This window comes from Astyanax mexicanus, chromosome 16 (genome assembly GCF_023375975.1).
Source record: "Astyanax mexicanus isolate ESR-SI-001 chromosome 16, AstMex3_surface, whole genome shotgun sequence".
NCBI classification, from domain to species: domain Eukaryota; kingdom Metazoa; phylum Chordata; class Actinopteri; order Characiformes; family Acestrorhamphidae; genus Astyanax; species Astyanax mexicanus.
This window is the reverse complement of record NC_064423.1, coordinates 24402966-24423556: the sequence shown is the minus strand read 5'-3', so window position 1 is coordinate 24423556 and position 20591 is coordinate 24402966. Positions and strand designations below refer to the sequence as shown.

The 20591-nt window shown below is 34.5% G+C and overlaps 3 protein-coding genes across 3 annotated transcripts; all 3 read left to right on the top strand.

Annotated features, from left to right (window-relative positions):
- The first annotated feature begins 689 nt into the window (after positions 1 to 689).
- LOC103029742 (kallikrein-7-like) lies at positions 690 to 3162 on the top strand. Its single transcript, XM_049465956.1, has 5 exons — positions 690 to 1067; positions 1162 to 1303; positions 1396 to 1528; positions 2117 to 2377; positions 2473 to 3162. The coding sequence occupies exons 1-5, from the start codon at positions 1010 to 1012 to the stop codon at positions 2641 to 2643; spliced, it is 765 nt and encodes a 254-aa protein (XP_049321913.1). The 5' UTR covers positions 690 to 1009; the 3' UTR covers positions 2644 to 3162.
- Positions 3163 to 8729: 5567 nt separating this feature from the next.
- Positions 8730 to 13421, top strand: LOC111192526 (granzyme-like protein 1). The gene is made up of 5 exons (XM_022669803.2): positions 8730 to 8816; positions 10638 to 10788; positions 11978 to 12116; positions 12701 to 12949; positions 13151 to 13421. Exons 1-5 carry the CDS (start codon positions 8759 to 8761, stop codon positions 13307 to 13309), a joined length of 756 nt encoding a protein of 251 aa, XP_022525524.2. The 5' UTR covers positions 8730 to 8758; the 3' UTR covers positions 13310 to 13421.
- A 1681-nt stretch (positions 13422 to 15102) lies between these two features.
- LOC103032487 (cathepsin G-like) lies at positions 15103 to 18289 on the top strand. Its single transcript, XM_049465885.1, has 4 exons — positions 15103 to 15160; positions 16084 to 16225; positions 17392 to 17542; positions 18098 to 18289. The coding sequence occupies exons 1-4, from the start codon at positions 15103 to 15105 to the stop codon at positions 18257 to 18259; spliced, it is 513 nt and encodes a 170-aa protein (XP_049321842.1). The 3' UTR covers positions 18260 to 18289.
- The last annotated feature ends 2302 nt before the right edge of the window (positions 18290 to 20591 follow it).

Genomic DNA, 20591 nt, shown 5'->3' with positions numbered 1-20591 from the left:
AAAGAAGTATATTTTCATATACCTTCATAATGGCCCATTTCTTTATCATATATGTGGCTTGAATCAGAACATATTAATAAAGTGCCAGGACAAACAGTAATTTAACAAAACATGAAAAAAAAAGATTAACATAAAAAAGGAATAAACTTGCTTAAATACATTTTTAATTATTTAACAAAAGAAATATTGCATAAACCACACACATATTTCAACCAAAATACATACGAGGTTCAACCAAAAATCAAGATTAATTGGTTGTTAGGAAAGATAAGATTTACACAGTACAATTTGGTGAATTTAAGCAATTTGTAACTTTTAAAATATTAAAGGAGAAATCCAGTCTGAAATGGATTTGGTTTGTAGTGAAACTTGATAAAGAGTATGAACTTTTGTCAAAATAGCCCACCCCCCGTTCATCCCAGCATGTTAAAATACAGCACTTTTAGCTGATGCTCCCAACAGGCTTACAATGCTAGTGATAAGGGCATGGTGTTGCCCATGCAAAAATCACCTTTGTTTTACACCATTTACAAGCTCAAAGTAGCTCCACACATCACAGAAGTTTGTTCAAGACGAGCATTTTGGCCCTTTGTTCTGGACCATGGTCCATGTGACCTTTCACACCTGCTATTTGGGTTTGCACCAAACTAAAAAGTCTGAAGATCCAGAGTTTTTTGCAATACAGGATCTAAGCCTTCTGTCACACCTGCCTTGTTTCACATGTGTGAAAGGTGCCACAAATTTCGTAATAAATGCAGTGATTGAATCGCTACAGAGTTATGTGTAATGTTTTTTTTTTTTCACAGTGACTTCCACTGAAATTGGAAAGGTTAGGTTAAGGTGTCTGCTCAGCATTTAATATGCCACATCGCGTGGATTTAACAGCACTGCATTTTAATGAGGAAGAGGTGGCTACATCACCTATAATGACAAGGTCCTACAATGAGTATATAAGAACCTGGAGGGGTCTGGGAGTGGAGTAGAGTGGACTCTGTGGCTTATTGGCAACATGAACGCTCTTCACCGAGTCCTGCTTGCTGCAGCTTTGAGTATACTGGCATATGATGGTAAGTGCTTTGGTTATGAATTGACAATGAACAGATATTAAAAGAAAGGATTGTTCTGGAAGATAATGGTTTTACTGCTCATTCTGTTTTCCAGTCACATTTGGAATCATTAACGGTAAAAAAGCTGATGAGAACGACCTGAAGTTCGTGGTATCAGTGCAGAATGCTAGTAAGCACAAATGTGGTGGACTCCTCATAGACCGCAAATTCGTACTCACTGCTGCCCACTGTTTCGGGTAGGCTTTGTGTTTATTACAAAGTATCACTGTGTTATGTTCTGTTTTTTTATTTTAATGATGACATCCTTCTTTTCTTTTGATATGTAAAGAAGGGACATGAGTGTGGTCATTGGAACTCATAACATCGACAACACATGTGGGCACAGATATAAAGTAAAACATAGCCACATGTGCCCATTATACATGAAACCCAAGCATGGATGTGACCTCATGATTCTGGAGGTATGCTTTACCTTTTGTGGTCACTGACATCCTTTTTTTTGTCATTTTAATTTTGATGCTATAGAGAGTGGTACAATTATTGCAATTATACTAAGGTTCACATCGTTCTGATATTTAATGTTTATATATATATAAATTTCGTTTTTTACTAACATAAGTACATCTAAAAAAAACATCAGATTCAGATTCAGATTTCACATTTTGATAAAAGCAGTTGTTGTCCTGTCAACTAGTGTGAAGAACAATGATTAGTTACTTGATCTCTCCTGAGTGCCCCCAGCCAGCGAGTGAATGTGTTCATTTGCATCATTTGCTTATCATTGCTGATTTAACATCATTAAGGCAAAGCAATGCAAGAAAAATAATACAACTTCTAAAAATTCATAAAGTATTTTATATCATTTTGAGAATTTTATAGTGAGGAAGCAAAGTTACTGCTTTCACCCTGTTGAAAAGCGACCATAACTAACTGATTGATTTTGAGCATTCAGCCAATCACATTGAAATGTAATGTAATAATGAATCTACATGATCACTAGAAGATGAGACTAATAAAAGATTGTCTTTTTCCATAAAAAACAATTCAAGCTTGACGAGAAGGTTGACCGGAGGTATTATGAGAAAACCCAAATTGCATGGCAGTTCTTAGAAGTGCCAGAAAACAGCAGGTGCCGGGTTGCAGGATGGGGAGAGACTGAAACAAACAAAAACCCGGTGAGCAACCTTATGGTGACTGATGTATCCATCGTAAATTCTGCAACCTGTAAAAAATCATGGGGAAAAATGGGCACTAAACTCCCGCCCGGTGTGATATGTGCTGGCGGCAGTGAGAAAAGTGGTGTATGCGAGGTGAGATGATGTATTAAACACAAAATTATATTTTTTGGAAACAAAGAGTGGAACCATCTACATGCTCTAATGCTTTTGCTCTTTGATTCCTGCAGGGGGATTCTGGTGGGCCTTTGCTGTGTGGTGATGTGGTTGTGGGCATTGTCTCTTTCAATTTTGACAAAAATTGTCATTACCCAAATGCACCCAATGTCTACACTAATATTAGCTTTTACAGACACTGGATTAGCGTGGTGGGCAAATGTTCTTTTTTTAAAAAATTTTAAAGATTTTTTTACCCAGCTGTTGTTTGATTTCATGGAACAGTTGATGATACATTTTGTGAAAAGTCAATTTAACCCTTGTGTGGTGTTCATATTTTTTGTTACTCGTTTACTTTGTTACTTGTATTTAATTCAGCAAAATTAAGCAATTTTACATTAAAATGCTTTACACATGCTTGCTTCAATATAATTATATTGCAAGCAATATAAACAGCTTACATGGCTAATATTTGGCCTTTAAATTTCTTATGTTACATTTCATACAGTGCTACACTTTTTATTATTAGTTTTTAAAAAAAAATGTAAAAGAAAATTAATTAAACTCAAGATATAAGTAGAAAATTTGTTTAGTTTCAAATTTACAAATGAAGCAATGTTTATTAGCCCTTGGCCAAACATACTGTATGTAATATAAATGTGTAGGGGGGGGGGGGGCTGTACAGTGTGTGTTTATCGAAAATGTGTTTTGATATATGTTTTTCACAAAAAATGAGCCAGTGCCAATGAGTTTGAGTTAGAAAAATGAAAACGGGTCCCACAGACCTGAACACCACACAAGGGTCAAACAAACAAAATAAAATTGTATTTTTTTTTTAAGTAATAAATCATCTTCAAGAAAAGTCTCTTTATAGAACATTTTATGTACACACATTAACCAATACATTCTAATCTAATGTATAGTAGGCGTGTATTAATATTCTTAATAATATAATATAATAGATTTAGAATTCTATTCTATTTTTAAGCTCCTCAAAGGTTTTTCGTGATGTTAATGTTTTTTCTGTGAAAACTCATATTGCAATAACAATAAAAAATATAATTATAGATTGATTACTTAAGTTCTGCTGCTGTGCTTCTCTCACAAAACCAAAATTACTACTACACCACTGCCCCTGATACAGCATGTGTTTCTGCCCTATACATTAAGAGTTTTCTAACTCTAATCTACTTCAGCTCGGGGAAGAGTCTATACAGCTCTGGAAAAAAATAAGAGACTACTTAAGAAGGATGAGTTTCTCAGATGTTATTTAATTGAAAACCTTTGGAATATAATCAAGAGGAAGATGGATGATTACAGGCCATCAAACAAAGCTGAACTCCTGACTTTTTGCACCAGGAGTGGCATCAATTTATCCAAAAGCAGTGTGTAAGACTGGTGGAGGACAACATGCATGAAAAATTTGATTAAAAAACAGAATTATTCCACCAAATATTGATTTCTGAACTCTTAAAACTTTATGAATATGAACTTGTTTTCTTTGCATTATTTGAGGCCTGAAAGCTCTGCATTTTTTGTTATTTTAGCCATTTCAAATTTTCTGCAATTAAATGCTCTACATGACAATATTTTTATTTGGAATTTGGGATAATTGTTGTCTGTAGTTTATAGAATAAAACAACAATGTTCATTTTACTCAAACATATACCTATAAATAGCAAAACCAAAGAAACTGATTCAGAAACTAAAGTGGTCTCTTAATTTTTTCCAGAGCTGTAGATATGGTGGGCCTGGGGTACTCTGAAATCAGGGCTGAAGAACGTGACTCTGCATGAGCTCAAAGAAATAAAACTATTTTAATTAATTCATTAAATTTAACTCTATCCTTCATACATAATGTATTTTGCTTTAAACTGTTTAAAAAAATGCAGAAAATTTGACCCAACTGATGTGCTACTCTGTGGCCATTAGGTGGCGTTGTTGTCAATGCTTACTGATTAAAGTAACACTTCCTAATCCAAAAATCTGAATCCAAAACACTTGAACAATACACTAAAATAAAGAGTGACACAATGTTCTTATTCTTATCACTGTACAGCTTATTAGTTTTGGTTATAGATAGCTACACTCAATAAAGGGAGTTATATCATGGCTCTTTATTAGAAGCGACTTGTCAACATAATAATGTCAATTTTGTATTGATTAATGATGTCTTAACTAACGTCAGTTTAGTTCAGTCATTTTGTTGTGAGTACTCTTATTAGTTATTTAATCTACCCTTTTTGTAAAGTGTTGCTAAAACAAAAAATGATAAATGGAAAAAATATATAACTAAATAAATTAAAACAGATTTGTCAAATGCAATTAATATAGAAATAGGCTACAATTTTCTTCTGAAGACAATATTTGGGCATCCTTTCCTAATACTCTAACCCATTCTAATATAAAAACAAAACTCAATATGGAATTAGATGTAAATATTTACTCATCTCTTTGATTGACTGAATGGAAATTTTCACTCCTCCATGCAGAATTCTTTCAGCTGTGTAATGTTTAAAGTTGTGTAAATGTTTTGGGAAGGGAGTATTCTATTTTCCATAAGTACTATCTGATACAGATAGTATATGATAGTATAGCTATTATAAAAAACTTAGTTTAGTACATTGTTGTCTCGTCCTGATTTTATTCTTTTTTTGACAGCAATGGTTTCCTCCTTGCACTACATCCATGAAAATCTATCTTTTTGTTATACTGCACAAAAATTATGACATTTTGGCATTGTTGGAGTCTTCTTTAGGCATCTTGCTGTCCGCTTTTGTTCTGAGATCTTTTTAAATCCCTTCCCAGACTCAGACCCAGAATCTTAATCTGCAGCTACAGTCTTCTTTCTAAAGGCATCTGAGGGTTTTTTGGGTTAAGCCACAGTGATTTGCTCCCTTCATCAACAATCAAAACTAAATATCAAGCAAACCAAAATAATATCTGAGGTTTAGATAAGAAAGGCTCCTCCAGCCTCTTCTCTAACAATGTTCTAATGAGTTATCTGCAGCTGATGTGCTGCACCTGATTTTAATTTAAATTAGAATTATTGGTTTGCCAAAAATGTACTTTTTTTAGTTTATCCAGTAAAGAAGTTCAGTTTGAACAGATGCAGTAACTAGCTTTGTGTGACTCCAACATCAATGGATGGGGTTTGTGGTCACTGCTCTAAAAGCTTCAGTAATTGTTTTTGCTTGCTGTTATCTACGTAACAAAGCAACTCGAGATCAAACCCTTTATCTTGGTGAAGCATCTGCGACATCTCAGTGGAAATGTGGTGGTCTTTTGCAGAGCAGGGTTGCTTTTGTTTTTTATCTTTTTGGGTCAGTGGTCTGACAACGCCAGAACCATGAGAACCATTTGTCCCGATCAGCAGAAAATTAATGCGTGTGTGTGTGTGTGTGTGGGTGTGTGCATAAAAACACAGAAACAGAAAAGAGTGTATATAAAATAGAATTTTGAATTGATTTATTTAGTTATTCTTTAATTAAACTGCTACTGTCTAAGAATAGCTGACACACCAGCTGAAGGCAATAGGGTTATTTCAGACCAAAATTAAAGGCTATCGTCACCCATTCAACAACAGAAGAAGAAAAAGAACCAGTGTTGTACTTCACATGCATGTTTGTCACACAGTACAATATGTGCAAATGTTTATGGCTGTGACTCCTATATCTACTGCGACTGAACATTACCATTTATTTTTTAATGGAAATATAAGCAATCCAAAAGTACTCCTATAACTCCTATGCTTATTCTGCTGTTTGACACACATGAATGTGAATAGAAATCAAATCTCGGCAGAGAGCAGAATTCAATTCAATTCAATTGAAATTATTTAAATCATTGTTAAATATAGGTAGACGTAGCCCACATAGGTGATGACAGGATGTAGCAAAGATCTTTAGGTTGCTTGCAAAACTGCAGTATGAAACCAAAATTAAATGAACCAAATGCAAACATGATTACAAATCTTGACCCAGACTCTTCTTCTCTTTTCAGGTGTAAAATCACCCTTAGCTTCATTCCAAAACTTCTATACCCCACCATAGCTGCTGTAGTGTAGAGTACCTCTACCCTGCAGGTTGTTATGTTTTCTGCTTTTCTAACACTACTAATCCAAGTCTTTAGTAAACTGAAACAGATCAACTAATGGAGTCCTGTCCCCCACACCAGGATAAAAAAAAAAACTGCCATAGTTTTAAAAAGCTTTTACATTTACCTGAACAAGGATATGGTGAGGAGTAATCTAGGCCAGTGGTTTTCAAGGCATGTGCCTCGACCCACTGGTGGGTGGAAATGTGGTACTGCACAATGAAATAGACTTTCTAAAGAGTTTAGAGATGGAGGATCCATCATATCACCCAGGCACTGCCAAGAAAAGGTCAGAGAACGTCAGAGGCAGAACACCACTTGTGGGGAACCCCTCGCTCTGAAGGGTGTACAGATGTGAATGACTGAGACTGGAATGAAGTTGCTTTAAGATAATAACAATTTAACCTTTCCAATGATTAACCATATAGCATATAGCAAACATTTGAAAAAAATAGTTATTTCTTTTTTACAATTTGGACAACTGTTAAACAACCCCAAGTTAAGTCAGAAAAATTGGGACAGTATGGAAAATGCAAAAAAAACAAAAACAAACAAACAAAAAAAAAAAAACAACAATGCAAAACCACAATCCTGACCTCTCCCCAATAGAGAATATGTGGAGAAACTTGATGTGTCTTTATTTATAATTTTATTTCAAATGTTTATCCTATTTTCTACCAATTTACACAGCCAATTACCCAACCCACTCTTTAGCATTCTCCTATCACTAATGATGCTGCAACACTTGGAGGGTGAAGACTAGCACATGTCTCCTCCGATACAAGTGAAGTCAGACTCCGCCCCTTTTCGAACTGCTGCTGATGCAGCATTGCTGAGTAGCATCACAGCGCACTCGGAGGAAAGCGCAGCGACTCAGTTCCGATACATCAGCTCACAGACGTCTTGTGCTGATCGACATCACCCTTTGGAGTGATGTGGGGAGAGAGCGTCATCTACCCACCCAGAGAGAGTTTGGACACATCTTCAATTCGAACAGAATTTTCAAACAGAAAAAGTATTAAACAAACCAGAACATTTATATTTTATATTTTAGATTCTTCAAGGTATCACCTCTTCTCTAGATGACAGCTTTGCACATCTTGGTTGGATTTTCTCAGTCAGCTTTATAAGGTAGAGTCACCTGGAGTTCAGGCTTTCAGTTACTAGCTGTGATGTTTCTTGTCCACTTAATGTGTTTGAGAGCATCAGTTGTGTTGTGAAGAGGTAGAGTTGGTATAAAGTGAATTTCATATAAGTATCAAGTGCAGTTGCAAAGACCATTAATAACATTATGATAAAACTGGCTTTTATCAGAGTTACCAGCCTTAAAACCCACACTGAACAGCACCCCAGATAGGAGCCACCTTAAAAAAAAACATTGAATGAAAAGCTGTGTCCAAACTTTTAACTGGTACTGTATATTAATAAATGATATGAAGTTATGCACACAAAATCTAAAATTGAAAGAAATGGTTAATATAAGCTGGAAAAAAAACATTAATTATATTATTAATAATCCGTTATCCAGGGAGATTATTCATACAATATACTTTACTGTGCTAAAGAACTAAACCTGCACCTTTAGAGGTACAGTGATCCATCCAAAAAGCCCAAGGATGAAGAACCACATGATTGGTTAAAAAGTAAAAAACTAAAAATATAAAAAAATTCTAAAGTCATCCCAGATCATTCTACTTTTAAGAATCTAAGGCAAGAATCTCTGGTAGATTCTTACACCAACAGACCAGGAGCTGTTCCAGCAAAAAGTGCTTCTACTAAGTACTAGTTTGATTTGTTTAAATGAAACCAGTATCAGATCTGCTGACACTTAAGGTTCTATTTGTGACTTAAGATTTACTTAACTTTCTCACAATTTTCTTTTAACCAGTAATTCAATGGAAGATAACATCTCTAGAAAAATGAAAGTAAATAAGGCCAAACCCAAGGCAACCCAATGCTCTCACTCATTACCTTAAAATGTACCGTAACTTAAAATTGTAGAAGAAACTAATGTAAGTAAATATAGACAGGATTTATTTTAAAGCGTTTCTGTTCATACACTCATAGTATAAAGTACAGTTCTAAAAGATAAAAGATTTTTGAATGTTCCTGAGCACTGAAGTACAGAACTGTGGGTTCTGTTTATGCAGTAGAGAAGTGAAAACCTGCCTGTGCAGCAACAAAAGGTGTTTGTGGTGAGCATTTCTACTCGCCCTGCTACATATAATCATTTGTAAACAGAATTCACACTTGCCTGGCTGCAAAATGACTCTCTTCTCTTTGCTTCTGCTGGCTGCCCTGCTGCCATCCTCTGCTCGATCTGGTAAGATTTATCTTTATCTGATCTAATCTTGGTTTTAACATGGTGAGTCATTTGCACGAACTGAAACTGATGTTTGGTAAAAAAACAGCTCATAGCATTTATTTTAAAATGTAATGGCATTTTTGTAAGAATAATACCTACATTTAATGACTAATGCACATTAACAAAAGGCTTTTAAGTTAGTTTTACTTAACATGTGTTACTACATCACACAAAAAATACAGCTTCCTCATTGGTTCCTGGTCTCATTTACACTGTCTGGCCTAAAGAAAAGTCGTCACCTGGATTAAACTAAACAAATGATCAGTGTGTTCAGTAAAATGTGCTGAAAGAATGAGGTCAGCTGACTACCTGAATTTACTGAATATAGACCAGGTTATTCCATCAATGGATTTTTTCCTCCCTGATGACACGGGAATATTCCAAGATGACAGTGTCGGAATTCATGGGGCTGGAATTGTGAAAGAGTGATTCAGGAAGCATGAGATCATCATTTTCACACATGGATTGAGAGAGAGTTCACCACAGAGTCCAGACCTTAGCCTCATTGAGAATCTTTGGGATGTGCTGGAGAAGACTTTGAGCAGTGGTCAGACTCTACCATCATCAATGCTGCTCCAAGAACTTGGTGGAAAATTAATGCAACACTGAATTAAACTAAATTTTGTGACATTGCAGAAGCTTATTGAAACAATGCCACAGTGAATGTGTGCTGCCATTAAAGCTAAAGGTGGTCTAACAATATATTAGAGTGTGAGACCATTTTTTGTGGCAACTTTTTTTATTTTGTCAGGCAGTGTATTTGCACAATAGTCGTATCCCCATCCTTAACTCACCATCCGTGTGTAATGATGTCGACCATGACTTTTGGATACTTAGTCAATAATTAAAAAAGGAATGAGGAACATGATTTGGCGGTAGGAATTCCGTCCTCTAAAATCTCCCTGCTTCCCTTCTGCCAGCTGATTTTCTTATTTAATGGGAAAACAAATCCATTGGGAGTCACGCTTTGCAGTAGGAAAAATGGTAACTGTTTCTCATGGGCTACAACACTGCAGCCAGGCAGCTCACCATTAAATAAAATATAATTGCATACTCAAGAGAGGGTAGCCCCACTGGGAAAGACTACACACTGATGGTTAGTGAGGGTTTGAAGGTCATGCCCCTTATGCAAATAAATAAAAAATATGTACTTTTTATGTAAAGACATTTTTTAATACATTTTTTAAAGCTGTTTAGTTTAGGAAATATATAAAAAAATTGGGTTAAAAAGCTTCTGTTAATGAGGACGAACAACCATTGGTTTACTCACACCACTCCACTGTTTTACTCTTAAGATGTGATTACAAAATAAAACTAGGCCAAAGTAACAAAAGTACACATGATGTTAGCCTAGACCATATACACGGTTTTGTTTTGTAAAACCACTCCTTGCTGCCCTGAAGAGAACAACATGTTCAATGTTCAGATTTACAGTGTCTTTATTTTATATTTTTTATAAAAACAAGTATTTATGTTAAGTTAATTCAAGAGAAATGGTCTTTTATTTTTATAAAACTTATTTTTTTCAGGAAATAGTTCAACTTTAAATGTCAAGAGATACATTGTTGCTGTTAAAAATGCATTTTCCAATAAAGGGAGTATTGGCAAAACTGGTTATAATTTTTATGTTAAGGCGGGAGGTGGTGTCTGCAGCTGCTGAATGTAACTAATAAAGTAACTTTTTAAAGGAGTAATCAGTAATCAGATAACCTTTTCAAAGTGACCATACCATCTCTGGAAACCACAGTATGTGTTTAATCTCTTTATCTCCTAAACCAGTGTCTGTAGATGTGGGTATAATAAACGGCACGAAGGCTAAACCACACTCCAGACCCTACATGGTTTCTGTTCAAAGCAAAAAACAGCACATCTGCGGTGGCTTCCTCGTGTCAGAGCACTTCGTCATGACAGCTGCACACTGCTGGAATCAGTAAGTTTTTAAAAGAAACTGCACAATGATTCTAAAATTTAAAAAACGCACAAAACAAAAGCTAACTTTTTCAGAACAGTCTCACCTTTACTTTCAGAATGATAAATGATGTGACTTCTGTGAAAACTATTTCATGGAGGACCTACTCTCAAAATGACATATGCAAAAAAATGATTAATTAATATGTTTTTTACATGTTGTTATGCTGTGGCTTTGTGTTACAATAAAAAGTCAAGCTTTTGCACTCCATAAAAATTAAATATTGCATTAAAGGAGAAGTCCGGTGTAAAATTGACTTTGGGTGTAGTAAAACATGATAAAACAAGTACTTACCTTTGTTAAATAGCCCACCTCTGCTCTCCTAAAACTTCCTGAGATACAGTCATTTTGTGCTTTGTGCCCAGCACTGTGTACAACGGCCATTTCGGGGCATATTTTGCCCCTATATTAATCTCTTTTTACACCATTATCCAGGCTCAAAGTAGCTCCACTGTTTACATCCCATGCCACTAGCTCCGAACGCCACCATCACGATAATGACAGACATTTATACATAGACTCTGCATTGCCTGCCTCCTGGTGTAGCAGCCGGCACCCAGTGCATTTATTTGCACCTTTAATAATCACAACTCTATGAATTTATACTCGATTTTCACACAGTCTGTTTTTTATTACAAACAGCAGAGATGTAGTAATGATACAGAATGCTGTCACACATTACAAATACAGAAATTCAAGCAGTTCAGCTTGTGATCATGCATCTTCCTCTTGATTATATTCCAGAGGTTTTCAATATGGTAAAATCAAAGAAACTCATTATTTTTATGTGGTCTCTTATTTTTCATCCAGAGCTGTAAATTCTCTCTGGTGAGAATATAGTTGCACTAAGCATGTGGGAAAAGTACTGTTTAAAAGTGCATTATTGCGCTCTCTTTTAGGGTGACAACTCTGTTCAGTTCTAATACTTTGTTTTGCATGTACAAAACCTCATATCTCCACCAATTCTCACTTTTTGATATAATAAAAAATAGGCGATCTGACATTTGTTCTTTACATTGTTTCAGAATTGAAGGATGAATGGACCAATAAAAAATCTCCTTCTCCTTTGGTATTTGTATGACAGCGACAATATGCTTTGAGAAACTTAAAATCAACAGTGAAAGCATGTAACAATACGCCTTTCTAACAGGGGGGAAAAACTGATGGTCGTGTTGCGCGCTGATGATTTGCTGAACACCAGGTCTTTGTTGTCCGTGGCTGTGAAGTTTTTTCACATCCATCCTTCATATGACTCAGAAACTTATACAAATGACATCATGCTGCTACAGGTAAACCACTGGACACACAAGTGCCAATGCTTTTCAGTCTGAACATTTTTAGCTAAGGAGCAGGAGTGGATTCCAAAAAGGAATGTTAAAATGTTCTTAATGCTAAAATGCCTTTGGAAAACTGGGCCCACTGAGTTGTTTTTGCTTTTTTAATATTCTTACTGGCTAATAAGACAATCACTAGATTATTAAAAGTGAAAAAAAGGAAAGAGGAAACCGTCGTTTGACTGCATGGTAAAAAAAACAAACATATCTATATCTTAGGCCAACTTAAAATGATTACAGGGCATTACTTCTGTCCTGTGCTTTACTGACCTTTCAATAGACAAACAGGCAGTTAGACAGCTGTACCACTTTAGAACTGTAAAACCGTATACTGATCTGTATCTTACTGTACTCAACGTACTCAATTTATTCAGAATTGTTTTTTTATGTAATGAAATGTTTATATAAATGTCATTTTACTTAATTTCTTATGTTTAAACAATTTCCCCTTAGCTGCAACTCTTTTACTATTGTTTTTGTAGTTAACTATGTTTTTAAAGTTAACTCAATATGTGACACTGTGACTAATTTCACCACAGCTAAATAAAGCAGTCAAAAAGAGTAAAGAAATCAACTGGATTCCCATACCAGCAAAAGACAAGGAGGTTAAACCCAAGCAGATCTGCAGTGTCGCAGGTTGGGGGAAACAACAAACAAAAGGAGCCATCAGTGATCATCTTATGGAGGTAGACGTCAGCATTATTGACAAAAAAGTTTGTCAGAAATACTGGAAAATCTATTCGACATCGAGGATGGTGTGCGCAGGAGGTCACGGAGGATTTTGTCAGGTATTAAAACAATATTTTCCAGGTTTTCAGTGCAATGTATTGCATTCAAGTATGCTTTATATGTTCTAAACAGGGCATTAGAGAATAAAGATAAAGAGAATACTAACAATGTATTGACAGGACACCCAGCATACATAGTTAACGGCTGCATATGCTATAATGTATAAATGTAACTCTGATCATATGTGCATCATGTTACAGGGTGACTCTGGAGGGCCTTTGGTGTGTAAGGGTACTGCAGTCGGAATCATTTCATTTACAGATACGATAAGCTGCAACTTTCCAGAAAAGCCTAACGTCTACACCAAGATCTCCAAATTCCTGCCCTGGATTAAGATCATTTTAGGAAGTATAGAGTGAAGATCTGTCTCTGATAAACATGTATGCTCTTAAATGTGTTAGAAATTTCAATTTTTTGTATTTTTGGTGTTGTGGCTGTGTGTTTAAGCCTAATAATAAAAAATAAAAAAATCTCAAATGCAGCTAGTTGACTATAATATATCCTTTATTGACTAGCCAAAGACAATACTTGATATTATAAACATAATAGTGTTATTTAGTGGTGGTGAGGAGACACAGCTATTATGGTGATAAATGATTCCAGGAATTAATAGGTAAGATATATGAGTCAATATGGTGTATTAATTATACTGCAAGTAAAATATATGTTAGATATAGTATTAGGGTTACAAAATAACCTTTTTAACTATAAATAACCAAATATTTTAGATAGTAGTTTTAATTTATTGTTATTATTATTTTTTTTTTTACATTTTTTTTTAACTCAGGCGGAGATTTACCACCACTTTCCTTGAGCCGGGTCGGGTCGGTCTCAAGAAAATAATCTGTGACATAGGCGTCTGTTTTTTAATAATATTTTTATTTTATATAAAGCTATAGTGTAATAATCACAGTATAGCAAAGTAACAAATCAAACTGTGTTTTAAAAAAAGTTGCACAAAATTCCACTTCTCCATATTACACATTTGACTTGCAGTTCTTTGCAGTGCAGTGCATAACCTTATTACTGTTTTTGCACTTAGGCTATAAGCTCAATTTAAAAAAGTTTGTTTGTTTAGAAAGCATTTTAAATTAACCATGTTAAATTATATTAGATTAGAGGAAATGAATTCAGACATCATTCTTGTAGACTAATTTACTGATGTTTAGGCTTGTGGATCATTGTTCGCATTGTTCATGAATATGTTTTCTTAAATAACAGGTTTTCTTCAGTGTTGCAATGCTAATTAACATCATCCTGAACAGATTTTTCTCATTCAAACATTCTGAAAATGTTTTTAAAAGCTCAGTTTTAACACGCTACTTACTCAAATAAATTCCGGTTCAACCCTAGAACACTAACGTTAAAATCAGTAACACCGCCATCGGATATACACTGTATAACAAGTTTTGGAACCCTTCTTTAATTTTACTACATACAACATCACATAAAATAAAAAATGTACCATGAATGACTTTATAAAAAGCAGAAAAATATATTGGAAAATCAGGTAATACTTAACAAGTAATGTCCTCAAATAAAATAAAAAAATAATGCTGCTGGGAACTGGGGCATTGGTCCACCTATTCCTGGGACATGTGAGTGCCTGATTTAAACACACAAACACTAACATCAGGTAAATTACACCCATAAAATATCTTACTCTCTATCACTAACGTTGGCTGAAAATCACCCGAACGCATGCTTCTTGAAAAAAACATGCGAGGAGGGAATCAACCATAACATTAATGATATCAATGAGCCCTGAAGCTACCCAAAGTCCTGTGCAACTCAGACAGCAGCAACACAATCAAAATCACATGGAAAATATTGTGTGGGTAAAAATCACCCGGCGTTAGCGTTCTAGGGTTAATTCGGGCTCGGGCTCAAAATGACAATCTATAGGGCGGGCTGGGTTGGGCTTGGGCAGAACGTGCATGGGCTCGGGCTGGGTCTGGCTGGATATTTTAGGGGGGTATATAACTCAAAGTGACCTATTGTATTTCTAAAAAAGTAAAATGACACCTTAAGTGTTTCTGTGAAGTCAAGAATGACGTGGTGGTGGATGGGGGGCTGTGGTGAGCATATCTTTCCCCCCCCCAACTATATATAATTGCCTTCTCATAATAATAGACCTCATACTGGCTGCATCATGACTCTCATCTCTTTACTTCTGCTGGCTACTCTGGTGCCATCCCCTACCCGATCTGGTAAGATCTATCTTCATTTGATTTTATTTAATCTCGGTTCTATATGACTCAGTACCAATTCAAAACTGGTGTTTGATTAATCACGGTCTAAACAAAAACTTTCATATCTATTGTTTTTGTACAGCTTCTTTATATTATTATACACCATTAGAACAAAAACAGATTTCTTTCACTTTACACTGTCATATCACAATAAATTAACCAATGGACATGATGCAAAGTTAATTGGAATAAAATCATGACTAAGCAAAAGAGAATCAGGAGGTTGCGTTTTTTAGGTTTTTTAAAGTTTAAGGCTGATTGGCAACAGTATTAAATCAAACATTCTATTTTTAATTACAGCTAAACATTTAGACTTTAGAAAATGTTTTATATATAATAAATAATTTGTAAAGTAATACAGTTTCATGTGACCTTACTTTACAATTTCTTAAAGAAAATATTTAATTATAGTACAAAAACTACAGTACTGTTATAATATTTAGTTGAACAATCTTCCTTGTGCACCACAAAGTGGTTGGTACTTAATGCTTCATTTTTAGAGGATTATGCATTTCAGAAGTATTTTTATAGTAACCGGGGTTTGATTCGTAAAATGACTTGCAGAAAAGCTGCTTTCTTTACCATCTGCCTGCATGCTTTCTACTATATTTTTCTTTTCACGACTAGTTGTGAGCTCCCTACTGCTGCAAATAGTGAAGGTCCTGGTCAACTAATCTATTTAACCCCTAGTTCATTAAGCTTTCAGTTCCAATTAAGTTTTTATTCCAAACAAACATCTAGAGATTCTAGAGTCTACAGAACCCTTGCTGATTAATGAAGTATGTAGCAGGTAGCATGATTTACTGATACAAAAAAACAAACAAAAAAAAACCTTAACTACATTTATTCCATTATTTTCTCTCTATAAACAGCATCTGTAGATGTGGGTATAATAAATGGCACAGAGGCTAAACCACATTCAAGGCCCTACATGGTTTCTGTTCAAAGAAATGGAAAGCACACCTGCGGTGGCTTCCTTGTCTCAGAGCACTTCGTCATGACGGCTGCACACTGCTGGAATTAGTAAGTGTTTAGTAAGAGTTTCACATAGAGTTACCCTATGACCTACGCATATAAAACAATATATATATATATATATATATATATATATATATATATATATATATATATATATATATATATATATATATATAGTGCAGTGTGATTAAAAAGTATTTGCCCCCTACATATTTCTTTTGTTTTTGCCAAAAGTACCTTTTTAAATCTAATATGCAGTTTTAAAATGATAATTTCATTTATTAGGGCAAACCAACCAGACCCTATAAGAAAAAGTATTTGCTCCATAAAACTTTAAATGTTGTCGTGCCTCCCTGAGCGGCAACTACTGCAATCAAGTGTTTGTGATAACTGGTAATGAGCCTTTAACATCTCTATAGAGGATTTTTATTTCAGCTACATTGGAGGGTTTTCAAGCATGAACAGCCTGTTTATAATAGGCGTAAATACTTTTTCACAGCACTGTATATTTTATGTGTGTTTTGAAATGTACAAATAAAAAATTAAAAAAAGTTTGGAATCTGACACTTTCGAGTTTTTAATACCAAAATGAGCCTTCGTTGATTCAGTAGAGTCAGTTGTTTTGGAGGCAAATGATTATCAGTCTAAGTTAGCCTTAATGTTTTGGCTCATTTACATAAATCCTTATATTTAAAACATAGATAATTACATTAATATTCTAAATCATTTACTATTACATTCAGTTTTTGTATATTTGAAATATTCAATAAGTCAACTAAAACGAACTAAATGTGAATATGTTTTACTATGTTCCATTACAGTTTTTATAAATTTTTATGTAGCTTTAATATGACAAGTGATACAAACGCTGGTGTATTATATCGACTATACAATACAATTTAATCATCATTAGACGATCACTGAGTCATAAAAATAACATAATTATAATAAATATAATTGAGGTTTATCTTATTATTAAGTGCATATAAACACACACTATGATTCTAATGGGCCCAAAAAACATTGAGAGAATCTAGAGAACCCTTGCTGGTAGATAAAGTATGTTGCATGTATATCATATGGACAGTACTTTCTTTTACGTTCATGAAATTCAAGTGATATTAATAGGTATATTAAGTGTAATTTGTGCAATGACAATTTTTTTAAAGAAAGAATTACTTTTTATTTTTATTTAACTTTATTTCTTTTAGTTCTAATATAGGGGAAAAGCTGACTGTTGTGCTGGGCGCTCATGAGCTGCAAAAGAGCAACTCTGCTTTGGGCCGCGTGGCAGTGAAGTTCTATCACATCCACCCAATGTATGACTCAGAACGTCTCTTAAATGACATCATGCTGCTGCAGGTAAACCATCAGACCCACACGTGTCAAACGATTCCCACAGCTAAGCATAACGGCAAATGTATGCATAGTTAGTGGCATGTGTGAATGACCAGTTTACAATAAATCTAGTTTCACTGTTACTGTTGAATGAAAAGTGCTATAAATAATGTTTCTTCTTCTTCTTCATATTATTATTATTATTAATGTTATTTTTATTATTAACCAAGATCATTTTACCACAGCTAAATAAAACAGCCAAGAAGAGCCAGCGGATTAGCTGGATTCCCATACCAACAAAAGACAAGGACATCAAGGCCAAGCAGGCCTGCAGTGTTGCAGGTTGGGGGAGACAAGAAACCAATGGATCTGTGAGTAAACGACTTATGGAGGTAGATGTCAGAGTCATGGACAACAAGCTTTGTCAAAAATACTGGCGAACTGATTACTCAACATCGAGGATGGTGTGTGCAGAACAAGGATTTTGTCAGGTATTAAATTATAATTTTAATGGACACATTAAACTTTTTGTGTATTGTTTCTGTCATCAGCACTAACCGAACATGCTTCGTGTTACAGGGTGACTCCGGAGGGCCTTTAGTGTGTAAGGGTACTGCAGTCGGCATTGTTTCATTCACAGATAGCAAAAGCTGCAATTCACCCAAGATGTTGCCCAACGTCTACACCAAGATCTCCAAATTTCTGCCCTGGATTAATGGTATTGTAGGAAGCATGAAGTGAACACCTGGTTAATAACCAATAAACATGCTACATGTTCATACATTTGTTTGAGAGTTTTATTTTTTAATCTAGACAGTGTGTGTGTGTGTGTGGGTGTGTGGGTGTGGGTGTGATTGTGGCTGAAAAACAAAAATAACTCAAATACTGCAGGGACTATACTGACTTAGCGACATTTTAAATAAAAACACAGGGCCATAATGGCTAGACTTCAGCCCCTATAATCCTCTAAATTAGATATCTATTAGTATCTAACATGTCTCTAACATTTACTTGGAAAAGGATTTTTCCACTCCTCCATGCAGAATTCTTTCAGCTCTGCTTCAGTTTTTGGTCTTACAATTTCTTCAAACACCCTCTGATATAGTAAATAATTATTAGTGTATTATATGATAGAGAACTCGAAACAGGATAGAAGCAAGACAGCAGAAAGGCTGGATTATGAACATGATTTTATTATATTGACACAATAAAACTTATTCTTGAACCAATCTACAATGCAATCATCTAACTTAGGTTTAATCTTTAGATGTAGGCTTTACATGGGCCTCAGACTATCCATGAGGACTGGATTGGTATATTACTATTAGAAAGTGCTCTAACAGTTGGGCAGTCTTTTTTGTGGTAAATGCTGTTACGTCATTAAAAATGGTTTTAGGTCCTTTTTACAGACTCATCTGCATCTACACCCTTCTTTCTGAAGGCCTCAGAGAGCTATTTGGATCTTACCATGGTGATCCATTCACAAACCAAGCTATATTTTTGAGTTTTAAATGAGATCACCTCTAAAATCCTCTCTAACCATGTTTTAGTCATCTTAGTTCAAATAAAGATTGATATGGGTCAATATGTTTACATTTTTAAAATGTTTTAACAAGACATCCTATTTTGTTCACATGATAGTGCATGCATTTGTTGATGTCGATGTACGTAAACATCAACATTGCACTTATTCTAACTGCAAAAATGAATCACTGAATTTTATTCATCTCTCAAAAAAACATCCTATGTATTTATGGGTATTATGACGATGTTATGACTAGTGTGTTATTACAATATTATTACAATTGTGCTATAACTGGGTTTGTTACAATTTTGCTATTATTGTGTCTATGACAACTGTTATTATAATGTTATTACTATTGTGATATCCTGTTTTTACATAGTTATTACTATTGAGTTATTACTTTTGTATTAAAATGGCCTCTTTAAATATTACAAACAAAACCAACATTCTGAAGCACACTGATCATGTTTGTAAATATCAAAAATGCACTCAATCATAACTGTAAAACAAAATCACAGCATTTCTTTTATCTGTCTCTCACTGAAACAGCTTGTGTATGAAAATGGTCGATAGACTAAACCACACTCCAGACTGGTTTCAGTTTAGAGAAATGAATAGCTTGTATGTGTTGGTTTCATCATGTCATCATGCTGCTGACTGTGAGCTCTATGCTTAGTCAGTGCCGCCGCTACCATGACTAGCCTAAACTCAAAATAATACAATTACACTAAAAAAACTATAAATATGATCTAATAATGCAATTGCTTTAACTCTCACTGTGCTTTCCAGCAAGGAGGCCAAGACAGGGGTCATGACTACAACATGGGACACATGACAGAGAAGTTGTATTGCCTCCCTAAAAAGAATGACCCAATAATTTACTTTAATGACATCATACCCAAACAGCTGCCCCAAATGCTGCTAAATTTCCTCTTATTCACAAGAGCTAAACTTACCATAAAATATTCAATTCAGGAATATATATATACAGCTCTGGAAAAAATAAGAGACCACTTAAAAAAAGAGTTTTTTTATTTTACCAAATTGTGTAAGACTGGTGGAGGAGAACATGCCAAGATGCATGAAAACTGTGATTAAAGAACAGGGTTATTCCACCAAATATTGATTTCTGAACTCTTAAAAATATATAAATATGTTTTCTTTGCATTATTTAAGGTCTGAAATATCTACATCTTGTTTTTGTTATTTCAGCCATTTCTCATTTTCTGCAAAAAAATGCTCTAAATGATAATATTTTTTAATCATTTTTAAATAGTTCTTGTCACATAATGGATTAGAACATTACCCAAATAGGGCTATTCCCTTTGAATACCTTGAAGAATTTGAAATATAAAACATAATTTGGTTTGTTTAACACTTTTCTGTTTACTAATTAATTATATATTGTTTTATTCAAGGTTTGGATAACTTTAGCATTAATGTACAATGTAGAAACATTTTAAATAATGTAAAACCACTGAATGTAAGGTGTGTCCAAACTTTGTACTAGATAGGTAGATAGATAGAAGCTATTTTAGAAATTATAGA

Coding starts and splice junctions, on each gene's coding strand:
- LOC103029742 (XM_049465956.1), top strand. CDS start 1,010: ATGAACGCTCTTCACCGAGTCCTGCTTGCTGCAGCTTTGAGTATACTG. Junction 1,304..1,395: donor ACTGCTGCCCACTGTTTCGG/GTAGGCTTTGTG, acceptor TGATATGTAAAG/AAGGGACATGAGTGTGGTCA. Junction 1,529..2,116: donor GTGACCTCATGATTCTGGAG/GTATGCTTTACC, acceptor AAACAATTCAAG/CTTGACGAGAAGGTTGACCG.
- LOC111192526 (XM_022669803.2), top strand. CDS start 8,759: ATGACTCTCTTCTCTTTGCTTCTGCTGGCTGCCCTGCTGCCATCCTCT. Junction 12,117..12,700: donor ATGACATCATGCTGCTACAG/GTAAACCACTGG, acceptor ATTTCACCACAG/CTAAATAAAGCAGTCAAAAA. Junction 12,950..13,150: donor GTCACGGAGGATTTTGTCAG/GTATTAAAACAA, acceptor ATCATGTTACAG/GGTGACTCTGGAGGGCCTTT.
- LOC103032487 (XM_049465885.1), top strand. CDS start 15,103: ATGACTCTCATCTCTTTACTTCTGCTGGCTACTCTGGTGCCATCCCCT. Junction 16,226..17,391: donor GCTGCACACTGCTGGAATTA/GTAAGTGTTTAG, acceptor TATTTCTTTTAG/TTCTAATATAGGGGAAAAGC. Junction 17,543..18,097: donor ATGACATCATGCTGCTGCAG/GTAAACCATCAG, acceptor TTCGTGTTACAG/GGTGACTCCGGAGGGCCTTT.